The 14,191-nt window shown below is 41.0% G+C and overlaps 1 protein-coding gene across 1 annotated transcript in view; it reads right to left on the bottom strand.

Annotated features, from left to right (window-relative positions):
• Window positions 1-14,191, bottom strand: part of FBXO36 (F-box protein 36) — an 87,484-nt gene that overhangs the window by 27,425 nt on the left and 45,868 nt on the right. Inside the window, exon 2 of the mRNA XM_076006018.1 lies at window positions 3,668-3,776. Coding sequence (XP_075862133.1) covers window positions 3,668-3,776 — 109 coding nt within the window. The remainder of the gene's footprint in view (window positions 1-3,667; window positions 3,777-14,191) is intronic.

The raw sequence follows: 14,191 nt of genomic DNA, 5'->3' as shown, positions 1-14,191 counted from the left end.
ACTCACAGCATTCCTGCTTTATTGCCTATTCTCTTCCAGGGTCAGGAACCCCCAAGTGGTTATGTGGTTATCTTGATGCCAACGTGGACCCCCCCCCAACTTACCAGAGCAGGAGCGTTGAAGGCACCTGAAGCAGGTAAGCCAGTGCTCAGAAGGCAGTGGCTGGCCTTGGCCTCCAACCTCTCTTGCCCATCTCCAGGTTATTGTGGATGTCAATCAGAAAATTACATAATCTGTCAGTGAACATGCAGCACTCGCTAGACATATAGCTCTGGGGTAGGTACCACATTGGTTAGAAAATAAATGGATTCTAACTTGAAAATGAAATGTTTGGCTCATGCCTGTAATCCCAGCACTCTGGGAGGCTGAGGCAGGCAGATTGCTCGAGGTCAGGAGTTCAAAACCAGCCTGAGCGAGACCCCGTCTCTACTATAAATAGAAAGAAATTAATTGGCTAACTAATATACACAGAAAAAAATCAGCCGGGCATGGTGGCGTATGCCTGTAGTCCCAGCTACTTGGGAGGCTGAGGCAGGAGGATTGCTTGAGCCCAGGAGTTTAAGGTTGCTGTGAGCGAGGCTAACGCCACAGTACTCACTCTAGCCTGGGCAACAAAGCGAGACTCTGTCTCAAAAAAAAAGAAAATGTAATGTGTTTTATAGAAGTTTATAGCTATCTGTGTAGGAACATGTCTGTTCCACAATTAAAGAGGGCATGATTGGACTGATTTATATTCAATCAAAAGTGAACAGTCTTTCCCCAACATGGTTCTTATTAAGCCAATAATGAATTTTACAAATACTTGCTGTAAAGGAGTTAATAATATTAGCCGGGCATGGTGGCACGTGCCTGTAGTCCCAGCTACTTGGGAGACTGAGGCAGTAGGATTGCTTGAGCCCAGGAGTTTGAGGTTGCTGTGAGCTAGGCTGACGCCACGGCACTCACTCTAGCCTGGACAACAAAGCGAGACTCTGTCTCAAAAAAAAAAAAAAGGAGTTAATAATATTATATTGCTCCATTATGATATGCTTTTGAAGGCAATCAATCCGACTTTAACTATTTAAGGAAGCAAAAAAACCAAAGCCTTCTCTCTCTTAAAAAAAAAATCACTTACTAAATAATGTTAAGTAATAGAATCTTTGTTTAAGAGTGTTGATTATTGGGCTGCGCATGGTGGCTCCTGGCTCATGTCTGTAATCCCACACTTTGGGAGGCTAAGGCAGGAGTTTGAGACCAGCCTGAGCAAGAGTGAGATTCTGTCTCTACAAAAAAATTAGCTGGGGATGGTGGTGTGGGCCCATAGTCCCAGCTATTTAGGGGGCTGAGGTGGGAGGATCGCTTGAGCTTAGGAGTTTGAGGTTGCAGTGAGCTATGCTCTCACCACTGCACTCCAGCCTGGGTGACAGTGAGACCCTGTCTCAAAAAGAGAAAACACACACAAAAACCAAAAAAAGAATGTTGGTTATCAAAGATCCACTCAGAGTTTGCCTTCTAAATAAGATAAATATACTTAAATTTTTAAGTTTTAATGGTTAGTCCTGGCAATGTCAATACTTAGCTGTAAAACCCTGGAAGTTCACATCTGTTCTGAATCCATTTGTAAAACAGAGATAATATTTATTTCACAAGGATATTGTAACAATAACATGAGATCATGTGTGTGAAAGTACTTGATATTAATATAAATAAGATTGTTAACTATGACTAGTAAGAATCTGTAAGGTGTCTTTTTTTTTTTTTTTTTTGAGACAGAGTCTCTCTTTGCTGCCCAGGCTAGAGTGAGTGCCGTGGCGTCAGCCTAGCTCACAGCAACCTCAAACTCCTGGGCTCAAGCAATCCTCCTGCCTCAGCCTCCCGAGTAGCTGGGACTACAGGCATGCACCACCATGCCCGGCTAATTTTTTTCTATATATATTAGTTGGCCAATTAATTTCTTTCTATTTATAGTAGAGATGGGGTCTCGCTCTTGCTCAGGCTGGTTTCGTGTAAGGTGTCTTCTAGTTTTAAATTTTTATTATTAAGGAATAATTATTAAAGAGCTTAGTTGTAGAGAGTCCCCTTCAGAGACATATACTAAAGTAGTTTAAGATGAAATGTCATAACAACTGGGATTTGCTTCAAAATAATCCAGTGGAAACTGTGAGTTCATGTGCAGGTTTTGGCCACGTTTTGAGCATTGCTGAAGCTGAATTATGAGTCTGTAGGGAGCAGAGGCTCCTGCCTCCCTAAGGTTCATTGAAAAACCACTGACATAAGGCAGGTTGATTAACAGGCGGAAAAAGATACAAATTCATTTAACGTGTGTACACAGGAACCCTCAGGATGCTTTCGACTTTTTGGTGAGGTAGAGGCATGTGAAGAATGGAAGCAATAAAACAGGTTTTAGGGAAGGAAAAAGAAGCTGCCAGCTAGCAAAGGTGGCCTTGTTATGTAAATGAACCTTAAGGCAGCAACCCTCAGACAGAAGAGATGGTAAATGTTTCTTTTCAGACCTTTCAAGGTGTCAGACTCTCAGTTAATCTTTTCTAGATTGGGGTAGGAAAGACCTGGGTGCTTCTCTACAGGAGCAAATTCCACCCCTGCCCTCCAAGAGACAGCTTTCCAGCGTTCCTTCTGTGAGACCCCAGGGCAGCCGTCTCAAAATGTGTCAAAGAAATATATTTTGGGGTAAAATATTTCTAATTTCCTTCTAGTACATAGAAGTTTATTAAAAATCATTCTGTATACTTTTTATGTTTAAGATTTTCACATTGAGAAGTGTTAAAATAATTAATTGGAAAGCCACTGGGCTGAGAATTCTTCAGTGCCCTGACTTCCTACGTAAGCAAACCGAATCCCAACTCAGAATGGATGTCTGGTTGTAGCTTAGGCAAATGAAATTTAGGCTTACCCAATCAGAAACTGCCAACTAACTTCTAACTAGAGACTTTACCAGTCAGAAACCTCCAACTAACCTCTCACTAGGCACTTTCCACTTTAACTAATCCAATATTTTCTTTGTCTTGCTTCTGAAAATATCTTATAAAATAAGTTTTCCCCTCCAGTGTTCCTCAGTGGAGCCCAAACCACTTGTGGTTTGGCACTGCCCAATTCACGAATATTATAGCAAAAAATTATATTTACTTGACTTCATTAATGGAATCCACATGTTAACCTAGAATCTTTAACACTTGATTTTTTTTTTTTTTTAGACCAAGTCTCACTCCTTTGTCCTGAGTAGAGTGCCCTGGCGTCAGCCTAGCTCACAGCAACCTCAAACTCCTGGGCTCAAGCAATCTTTCTGCCTCAGCCTCCCGAGTAGCTGGGACTACAGGTGCACACCACAATGCCTGGTTGATTTTTCTATTTTTAGTAGAGATGGGGTCTCATTCTTGCTCAGGGCTAGTCTTGAACTCCTGAGCTCCAGGGGTCCTCCCACCTCAGTCTCCCAGAGTGCTAGAATTACAGGCATGAGCCGCCACACCTGGCCTAACACTTGATTTTTTTAAAAAAAGAAATTTTAGGATGTGTTAATTTTCTGTTTTTTAAGAATCTAATATTACATATCCAAATACATAATTACACATCAATATTTCAGATGATGATATATTTGAAACTTCTCTGACAAAAATCTATCACTAATTAAAAACTTAACAATAATAAGTATGAAAAATGTTCCCTTCCTTACCTTGAAGGTGTGAATTCTCTAGGAAGTCTTCGTGGGTTTCTTTTATTTCTCCAGGTTTTGTTGATCGATACTCACTCCTTAGAGAGATCTTCCACCATCTAAAGGTGACCTATAATTGAATAGAGGTTTATATGAATTTAAACTGATTTCAATACCAACACCTACATTAAGTTTGGGGTTCTGAAAAATCACTGTGATATGCACATAGGCTATGTATCCAGCATCAGCTATAACTTTGCAATCTGGTATCACATCAAATTAGAAGCAAGCTCTGGACATCAAAGGACGTTTTCCTTAGAGATTAGAGTCACAAAACCACAGTGCTGAAAGGAATCTTAAAAATCTATCAGGCTGCTGGCATGGTGGCCCAAGCCTGTAGTCCCAGCCACTCAGGAGGCTGAGGCAGAAGGATTGCTTGAGCCCAGGACTGTGGGACCAGACTGGGGAACACAGGGGGACTACCATCTCAAAAAACAAAACAAAACAAAACAAAACAAAAAAAATTATGAGGTCAATTGATGTTAAAATGACCCAGAGCCAAATGGTTATCTGTTTCTTGAAGATGTCTGAGAACAGACATTCCATGATTTGGGGAGCCAATTCCAAAGTAATTGCTTGGCTCTCTTTCCTTCCCTATAGGGCAGACAAAATGTGTGAATAGTTGGTGGCTGTATTACCCTGAATACGCCCAATTGTGCCTCATCTCAGAAACTAAGTAAAGACAAGCCTGGTACTACTTGGATCGGGGACTGCTTGGGAATACTGGGTGCTGTAGGCTTAGCTTAAAAAAAAGAAAAGATGAGTGGGTAATTTTCTCACAGAGCAACAATACATGGCTAGGGAAAGCACCACTATATTTTATTTGACACATGAAAGAGTGTCATTACACAGGACGCTTCTTGGTAATGGATCTGCTGATAGCAAACCTTATATCCATGGTTATGGACTGCACGTGAATACTGTGTTGATTTTATGGGAATGTCAGCTACTGGGCCTGATGAGAAACCCCTTGAAATGTATCTAGCTTATAATATGTTTTTTTTTTTTTTTTTTTTTTTGAGACAGTCTCGCTTTGTTGCCCAGGCTAGAGTGAGTGCCGTGGCGTCAGCCTAGCTCACAGCAACCTCAAACTCCTGGGCTCGAGCGATCCTTCTGCCTCAGCCTCCCTGGTAGCTGGGACTACAGGCATGTGCCACCATGCCCGGCTAATTTTTTATATATATATCAGTTGGCCAATTGATTTCTTTCTATTTATAGTAGAGACGGGGTCTCGCTCTTGCTCAGGCTGGTTTTGAACTCCTGACCTTGAGCAATCCGCCCGCCTCGGCCTCCCAAGAGCTAGGATTACAGGCGTGAGCCACAGCGCCCGGCTATAATATGTTTTTAAACCTGTAATGGAGCTGGGTAGTTAAATGAGATGACAAAACTTCCACCAACTTGAGAAACAGACCAAATTATTTCTACACTTGGATGAGGGCTAGGAGGAGAAAGATAGGAAATATAGTCACATTGGGGGTGGGGGGACAAAATTCAGTCCCTAGCAGAGGGGTATCTGTTGTGAGGGGTAGAAAGAGCATACATTTTGAAGCAAGACAGGCCTGTACAATTTAATCTCTCTGCACTTCAATTTTCCTTTCTATTAAATATTATTTAATATTAACATAGGCTGGGTGCGGTGTCTCAATGCCCGTAATCCTACCATTCTGGGAGGCAGAGGTGGGAGGATTGCTCAAGGTCAGGAGTTTGAAACCAGCCTGAGCAAGAGTGAGACCCTGTCTCCATTAAAAATAGAAAGAAATTAACCAGCCAATGAAAAAATATGTAGAAAAAATTAGCTGGGCATAGTGGTGCATGCCTGTAGTCCCAGCTACCCAGCAGGCTGAGGCAGAGGATTGCTTGAGCCCAGGAGTTTGAGGTTGCTGTGAGCTAGGCTGATGCCACAGCACTCGCTCTAGCCCAGGCAACAGAGTGAGACTCTGTCTCAAAAAAAAAAAAAAAATATATATATATATATATATATATATATATATATACACACATACATTAAGTTTTAGAAATAATATTTCCTTTCTCTTAAATAAAGATGCCAGGAAGTCTGACATATTCTTTACATCACATAATATAGATTTTTTTTTTTTTTTTGAGACAGGGTTTGGCTCTGTTGCCCGGGCTACAATGCCGTGGCATCAGCTTAGCTCACAGCAACCTCAAACTCCTGGGCTCAAGCAATCCTCCTGCCTCAGCCTCCCAAGTAACTGGGACTACAGGCATGTGCCACCATGCTCAGCTAATTTTTTTCTAGATATTTTTAGTTGTCTAGCTAATTTCTTTCTATTTTTAGTAGAGATGGGGTCTCGCTCTTGATTAGGCTGGTCTCGAACTTCTGACCTCAAGCAATCCTCCTGCCTCAGCCTTCCAGAGTGTTAGGATTACAGGTGTGAGCCACTAGGACTAACTGGAAAGTCAGAAATTATTTAGTCCATTTCCCATAACTCATCTTGCAGATAAGCAAAATGTTTCAGAGAGGTTAGAGTAGAAGTGATCTCGTCTCCTTCCCTACAACCTTACTCCCAGATGTTATATTACAGAGAAAGTAAACCTCAGCTTGAATTCTGCCACAAGAAAGACATTGACTACCAAGCAGGCACCAAAAGAGTGCAAAACCTCTCCCTGGGTGCTCAGCATCTACTTTGGCACTCTGTGGCACCCTGCCCAGGAAGGTTTCTCCCTGAGACAAGTGCCCCTAAATAATTATCTTTTTTCCTAGTAATATTGTATCATTATTTTATTGTATGACTTCTTGTGATGAGCCACTTACAACACTTGTGGAACAAGGAAGAAAAATGGGAAGACAGCAAGATGAACAAAATATAAAAGTCATTACTGGATATAAGAAGTGGCCAAAACTATGTGGATTGGGTGGTTCAAGGATCTTAATTTCTTTTTTTTTTTTTTTTTTGCTTTTATTTATTTATTTTAATTTCAGCATATTACGCAGGTACAAATGTTTAGGTTACATATATTGCCTTTGCCCCACTGGAGTCAGAGCTTCAAGCATGTCCATCCCCCACCACCCAATGCGTACTGCACCCATTAGGTGTGTATATACCCATCCCCTCCACCCCCCCCCACCTGCCCGACACCTGATGAATGTTATTGCTATAAGTGCACTTAAATGTTGATCAGTTAATACCAATTTGATGGTGAGTACATGTGGTGCTTGTTTTTCCCATTCTTGAGATACTTCACTTAGAATGGGTTCCAGCTCTATCAAGGATAATACAAGAGGTACTAGATCACCATTGTTTTTTGTAGCTGAGTAGAACACCATGGTATACATATACCATATTTTATTAATCCACTCATGCAATGATGGGCACTCCAGCTGATTCCACATCTTTGCAATGGTGAATTGTGCTGCTAGAAACATTCGAGTGCAGATGTCTTTTTTATAGAATGCCTTTTGTTCTTTTGGGTAGATGCCCAGTAATGGGATTGCTGGATCAAATGGTAGTTCTACTTGTAGCTCTTTGAGGTATCTCCATATTACTTATCACAGAGGTTGTACTAGTTTGCAGTCCCACCATCAGTGTCTGAGTGTTCCTATCTCTCCGCATCTATGCCAACATCTACTGGTTTGGGGAATTTTTGATAAAGGCCATTCTCACTGAAGTTAAGTGGTATCTCATTGTGGTTTTGATTTACATTTCCCTGATGATTAGAGATGTTGAGCATTTTTTCATATGTTTCTTGGTCATTAGTCTATCTTCTTTTGAAAAGTTTCTGTTCATGTCCTTTGCCCACTTTTTGATAGGGTTGTTTGATTTTTTTCTTGCTGATTTTCCTGAGTTCTATATAGATTCTAGTGATCAGTCCTTTACTGGATGTGTAACATGCGAATATTTTCTCCCATTCTGTAGGTTAAGTGCCCGTATATTATGATGACATAATCAGCCACCCTTCTAGCCAGATCAAGCAACAAAATCCTTGGTTAAGTGGGGCATTCCAGAACAAACAGAGCTCTAGCCCAGGGTGCTACTCTAAAACGCTATGCTGCCCAGCTTACTTCTCTTTTTTTTTTCTTTTGAGACAGTCTCACTCTGTCACTGGGCTAGAGTGCCATGGCATCTCCCTAGCTCACAGCAACCTCAAACTCCCGGGCTCAAGCAATCCTCTTGCCTCAGCCTCCCAAGTAGCTGGGACTATAGGCATGCACCTTCATGCCTGGCTAAATTTTTTTCTATATATTTTTAGTTGGCCAATTAATTTCTTTCTGTGTTTTTTAGTAGAGACAGGGTCTCACTCTTGCTCAGGCTGGTCTTGAACTCCTGACCTTGAGCGATCTGCCCACCTCAGCCTCTCAGGAGTGCCAGGATTACAGGTGTGAGCCACCGTGCCCGGCCCCTTAACTGGTTCAAGAAACAAGCAGAGAAGCTTGTATAATCTTGTCAGCTTCATATCTTGCACACCATTCCTTTCGTCAACAAAAATTATTTCCAACATTCCTTATACTAATTAACCCTCCGGTACTGATTTAGAAGGCAGTATTTGCAGTGTTTGTCACAGTGGCCTCAAGAGGGCCAATCCCAACGCATGGATTCAAGCGAACTCACAGACTTACACACAGATAAGCTTCCTAGTGGCTCCTCTGAGGTATTTAAATTACTGAGAATAAAACACTTGCCTAAGGAAACCCAGCTAGCTAGGACCAGAATCCCAGCGTCCTCACTGCTAACTCAGAGTTCCTTCTGAGGCACCAAGCTTTCTTCATACAACCTTCATATTACACTACATCAGAACACCTCTACAGAGCAGCACATGGAAAACTAATATTCCGAATCACAACTTAGCCCCAAGACTCCATTATGGTCCATATACTGCACTTATGAAAGCAGAATAATAGATATTTTCTTTTTTTTTCTTTTTTTTTTTTTTTTAGCTAAGCAATGGAATTCTTTATTAATATTGACAATGGAATGAAGAAAATAGATATTTTCTAACACTTATTTTCTCTCAGATAACTTTTCTAAAGTGATAAAACCCTCTATTGGTAAGGACAAGCAAAAACTGGAGGCCTTAAAAATCACTGAAAGGAGTGCAGATTGGTTTGGCAATACCTATCAGAAACCTTAAAGACATCCATACCCTTTGACCCAGATGTTCCACTTGTAAGAATTTACTCTAAGGAATTTATTGGAGATGTACAGAACATGTCTTTGTGAGGATGGCTGCCATAGGTGAATTATGATGCTGAAAAATCAGAATCAACCTAAGAGTTCGATAGTTGGGACTTATTAAATAATTAGATGATGCAGAGAATACTCTGAAGCCAATAAAATAATTTGTGGAAAAATAATAACATAGAACAATATTAATGATAATTTGGTAAAAGGCTCAAAAGTATGTGCACCACTGATCCAAATATTGAAAGGATGATATTTCTATATTCAGGAGGAAGGAGCATCAGGATGGCAGTAAATGGAACTGTTTCACAGGACAGCTGACAGATGTAGCTTGAAGTGATTTAAACTAAGATGTGTCACCCAAATATTTGTAAAATGGGTGTTATCTATTAAGGTACTAGCTTATTTTAAGTCATATATACACATAAAGTTACCTTTATGTATTTCTCTTTTTTATTTTTTTTTTTTGAGACAGAGTCTCACTTTGTTGCCCAGGTTAGAGTGAGTGCCATGGCATCAGCCTGGCTCACAGCAACCTCAATCTCCTGGGCTCAGTGATCCTATTTGCCTCAGCCTCCCGAGTAGCTGGGACTACAGGCATGTGCCACTATGCCTGGCTAATTTTTTGTATATATATTTTTAGTTGGTCAATTAATTTTTCTCTATTTTTGGTAGAGACGGGGTCTGTCTCAGGCTGGTTTTGAACTCCTGACCTAGAGCAATCCGCCCGCCTCGGCCTCCCAGAGTGCTAGGATTACAGGCGTGAGCCACCACACCCGGCCTTAATTTCTTTCTATTTATAGTAGAGACGGGGTCTCGCTCTTCTCAGGCTGGTTTTGAACTCCTGACTTCGAGCAATCCTCCCGCCTCGGCCTCCCAGAGTGCTAGGATTACAGGCGTGAGCCACTGCGCCCGGCCTGCATAAATTTTTAAGGCAGGATGATGAATGCTCATTCACCTTGTGAAGGACCCAAAGTGTAAGTCCTATTCCCCGCTGGAACAGCAACTCATAGGCATCTCTCAAGAAGGGACTGGAAAAAGGCTGGGCCAGTTGGGCATCTCAGCATTTGAGAATGTTTGCAATACACATACCCTCCCCCACTCCTAGGCCCAAGACTGTGATACTCCCTCCACTGCTCTTCAGCTGAAATGTCCTGTTACTAGGATAAAGAGCAGAGAATAATCTGGAATAAAACAGGTCTGTGTTTAAACCCTGGTATCTGTCATTTACTTTGGGCAAATTAATCTCTTTGCCTTTAGTTTCCTCATCTAAAATAGAAATGACAGTGATGCTCACTCATGTGGAGGGAGGACACGAGAGAACATGACCTCCAAGTGCCCAGCACAGAGTCAGACACAGAGTAAGCTCCCCAGAGGCGGGTCCTTCCCCCCTCCTTCCTCCTTTTCCCTCTTGTTCACTTACTGGTCAGTCCTTCAGATCTACAATAACAAACTCAACCCCAAATACCAACAGATCAGACCATATCTTTTTTCTGATCAGCTATCTAACAATATTTGATCATAATTATACTTCATCGAGGCCTAATTTCCTAATCACATTCTTCAAAGGTATTTATTTCAGCTTTTCACTCAAAGACCTGGTGTCTGATTTTCTAATCATCAGTAATCATTAAAAATTGCATACTCTTAGCCCGGGCGAGGTGGCTCACGCCTGTAATCCTAGCACCTTGGAAGGCCGAGGCAGGCGGATTGCTCAAGGTCAGGAGTTCGAAACCAGCCTGAGGGAGACGACCCCCCCCCATCTCTACCAAAAAATAGAAAGAAATTAATTGACCAACTAAAAATATATGTACAAAAAATTAGCCGGGCATCGTGGCGCATGCCTGTAGTCCCAGCTACTTGGGAGGCTGAGGCAGTAGGATCGCTGAGCCCAGGAGATTGAGGTTGCTGTGAGCGAGGCTGACGCCACGGCACTCACTCTAGCCTGGGCAACAAAGTGAGACTCTGTCTCAAACAAAAAAAATTGCATACTCTTGTTATAACTATGTGTCCAACAGCATAACCAAGAAGAGTCATCTATGTATTCAGTTAATAAAGAAAGTCACTTATGAAGGAACAGAGCGACATAACAGATACCACCATACTAAATGGGGCATTCTGGATCTTTCTAAGTATTTGTCTAGGAAATAGGTTTGTAATGACTGTCCATTGTGTGGTCTCTGCTTTCCCTTGCAGACCATTGTTATTCTACAAGATCAAATTTCTCCCTGTTCTGGAAATCATATATAATTAGGGGATTTCACAGAGTGAGGCTGAGATATATTGTGTCATGGAGAGTTTACGAAATTAGATCCTTTACTAGGTGAAGAAGGATTTTGTTATCTGGACAGTCTACTGAGACATGGAGAAGATCTCAAGAATAAACTGCATGTAATTTTACCTTTTAACATTACTCAAAAGCTTACAAAGCACTGGCATTCCAAAAGTTAGAAAGATGTTATTTTCTTAAACTGAATTATAAAGATAATTTATTTTAATTCATGGCATAGTCAAACCATGAACAATTATGATATGGTTTAAGTGCAAATGTATAACATCAAATATGTGTTCTTCTATATATCTACGTTTGGTTCAATTTGCCTAAATAGAGCAACACTTAGATTTTGAGCTATGAAAAATATACCCTGGAATGGGTAGCTGAGCACAGTGGCTCACACCTATAATTCCAGCTACTGGGGAGGATGAGGCAAGAGGGTTCTTTGAGCCCAGGAGTAGCAGGGAACTATGATCAGTGTGACTGCACTTCAGCCTGGGCAATACAGTTTGACCTCATCTCTTAAAAAAAATAAAATAAAATAAATTATCCTTAATGGTAGTAATTTTATGAATCAGAAATAAAAGCAACATTATTAATAATGGGAAAGATGAGGCTGAGGCTGAAATGAAATTAAAATAAACTGAAAGTTTTAGGATGGGAAGACTGATTACATTGAAATGTTTCTGTCCTTTGATAATTCAGCAATTATCTGTGTTATTCTGTGGTAAAGGAAAAATTTTAAAAAATAGTAATAATTCAGGAACAAAGCTGCCCTTGGAGAGTCATTAGGAATCTCTGGCAGGTGTTGTTTGCCACCCAGCATGCATTTGTCCACCTGGCCTTCCTAGAAAAGCCTCTGTTTGCCCAGTCCCAGTGTCCTCTCACTTGTGTATAGTCTATGCTCAGAGCATGGGCCTCATTGGCAGCTCCAAGAGGCAAGACCTGACCTGTCCAAGCCATTTTTGGTAGTTTCTTCCCCTGTCAGTGATGGGTATGGGAATAAGCATGTGACAAACTCTCAGCCAATGGAAGAACAGCAGAAGTCTGCAGGAGCTCTGGGAAAGATGTTATCACTTGTGAAAAAAAACCAACAAAAAAGTAAGAAAAACACAGCTCCTTTTTGGGCACTAGCTCTTCGTGTGCTTTGATGTGATTGCTGACGTTGCTGCAGCCATTCTGGACTATGAGGGGAGCCATCCTGAGGTGATGTCACGTGATAAAGTCACGTGATAAAGACAGAACCAAGAGTTAACGGTGAAGAGGAGCCAGAGCACAGTCACTGTGTTTTAAACTCTTTTCTTTTTGGCTTCAGCTTATGTGAAACAGCAGTGTATTCATCAGGTCTAAGATGCCATCCATGGTATGCCACAGCATTATTCTATATGCCACGTAGAAGAAAACACTGCCAAGGAAATTAAGACACAGTGGTTTTTCATCACTTATTTCATACTACTGAAAAAGCTCCTTTAGTCTTCATGAGACACGTATTTATTAAATTATTTTTACCAATTGTATTAATTCATTCTTTTACAAATTATAGTAATACATCTTAATAATATATTGATATTACCCTTGCATATATCTAAGAAAGGAAAATATAAGTGGAATAAATAGATGAAAGTATTCCCAAAACTTCTCTATATTCAGTCTGAGCCTTCTAAGTCACATCATGAATGAGAATTTTCAGTGTTTCACATGGAATATTGTCCTCTGTGATGTCAAGAGCATTGAGGATAACAGTAATAAGGTATTAGACAAGGGGCGGGGAACCTGCAGCCTAAGGCCACATGTGGCCTTCTAGATCTTTAAGTGCAGCCTTTTGACTGTATTCAAATTTTACAAAGCAAATCCTTTTATTTTTATTAATACATTTTGTTTGTCTTTTACATTTTTATTTTATTTTTTAAATGAACATATTTAAAATACCAAAGAATAAAATAAGTTTCAACAAAATAATCCTCCGAGACTGACTGGCACAACTAGAATATTAATAAGCTATAAGGGCTAAATTGAAGCTGTGCTCATGATTTAGTTTAGCTTCCCCTGCCTGACTGGGGAAGTCAGGCACTACTGCATGAGGCTGGTTGACAAGAGTTTATGGGGGTCAAGTACACTAGTCTGTTATCAGCTTTTGACAACAGTGCACTGTGTTTCTGTTTGAAGTGCAATTTGTGAATAGCTGCACAGCTTGACAGTTTTTTTTTTTTTTTTTTTTTTTTTTTGAGACAGAGTCTCGCTTTATTGCCCAGGCTAGAGTGAGTGCCTTGGCATCAGCCTAGCTCAAAATCCTGGGCTCAAGCAATCCTCATGCCTCAGCCTCTCAAGTAGCTAGGAATACAGGCATGCGCCACCATGCCCAGCATATATATATATATATACATATATATATATATTAGTTGGCCACTTAATTTCTTTCTATTTATAGTAGAGACGGGGTCTCGCTCTTGCTCAGGCTGGTTTCGAACTCCTGACCTCCAGCAATACGCCCGCCTCGGCCTCCCTGAATGCTAGTGTTACAGGAGTGAGCCACTGCGCCCTGCCTTGACAGTAGTTTTTAATACTGTCTGCTTAATAGGCCATCATGTCAAAGAAGACCAAGATGCTGAAGGAAGAAAACAGATTTTTTTTTTTTTTTTTTGGAGACAAGAGTCTTACTCTGTGGCCCTGGGTAGAGTGAGTGCCATGGCATCAGCCTAGCTCACAGAAACCTCAAACTCCTGGGCTCAAGCAGTCTTTCTGCCTCAGCTTCCCGAGTAGCTGGGACAACAGGCATGTGCCACCATGCCTGGCTAATTTTTTCTATAAATTTTTAGTTGGCCAATTAATTTCTTTCTATTTTTAGTAGGCACAGGGTCTCACTCTTGCTCAGGCTGGTTTTGAACTCCTGACCTCGAGCAATCCGCCCGCCTTGGTCTCCCAGAGTGCTAGGATTATAGGTGTGAGCCACCGTGCCTGGCCAGAAAACAGATTTTTTAATGAGGATTGGGAATTGCAATTTTATCTTGTTTCTCCTAAAGATAAAATGATTTGCTTGCTTTGTGATACTTTAATATCAACATTAAT

Source organism: Microcebus murinus, chromosome 8 (assembly GCF_040939455.1).
Source record: "Microcebus murinus isolate Inina chromosome 8, M.murinus_Inina_mat1.0, whole genome shotgun sequence".
Classification (NCBI taxonomy): domain Eukaryota; kingdom Metazoa; phylum Chordata; class Mammalia; order Primates; family Cheirogaleidae; genus Microcebus; species Microcebus murinus.
Note: the sequence above shows the minus strand (reverse complement) of the source record. Positions and strands in the feature narration are given on the sequence as shown.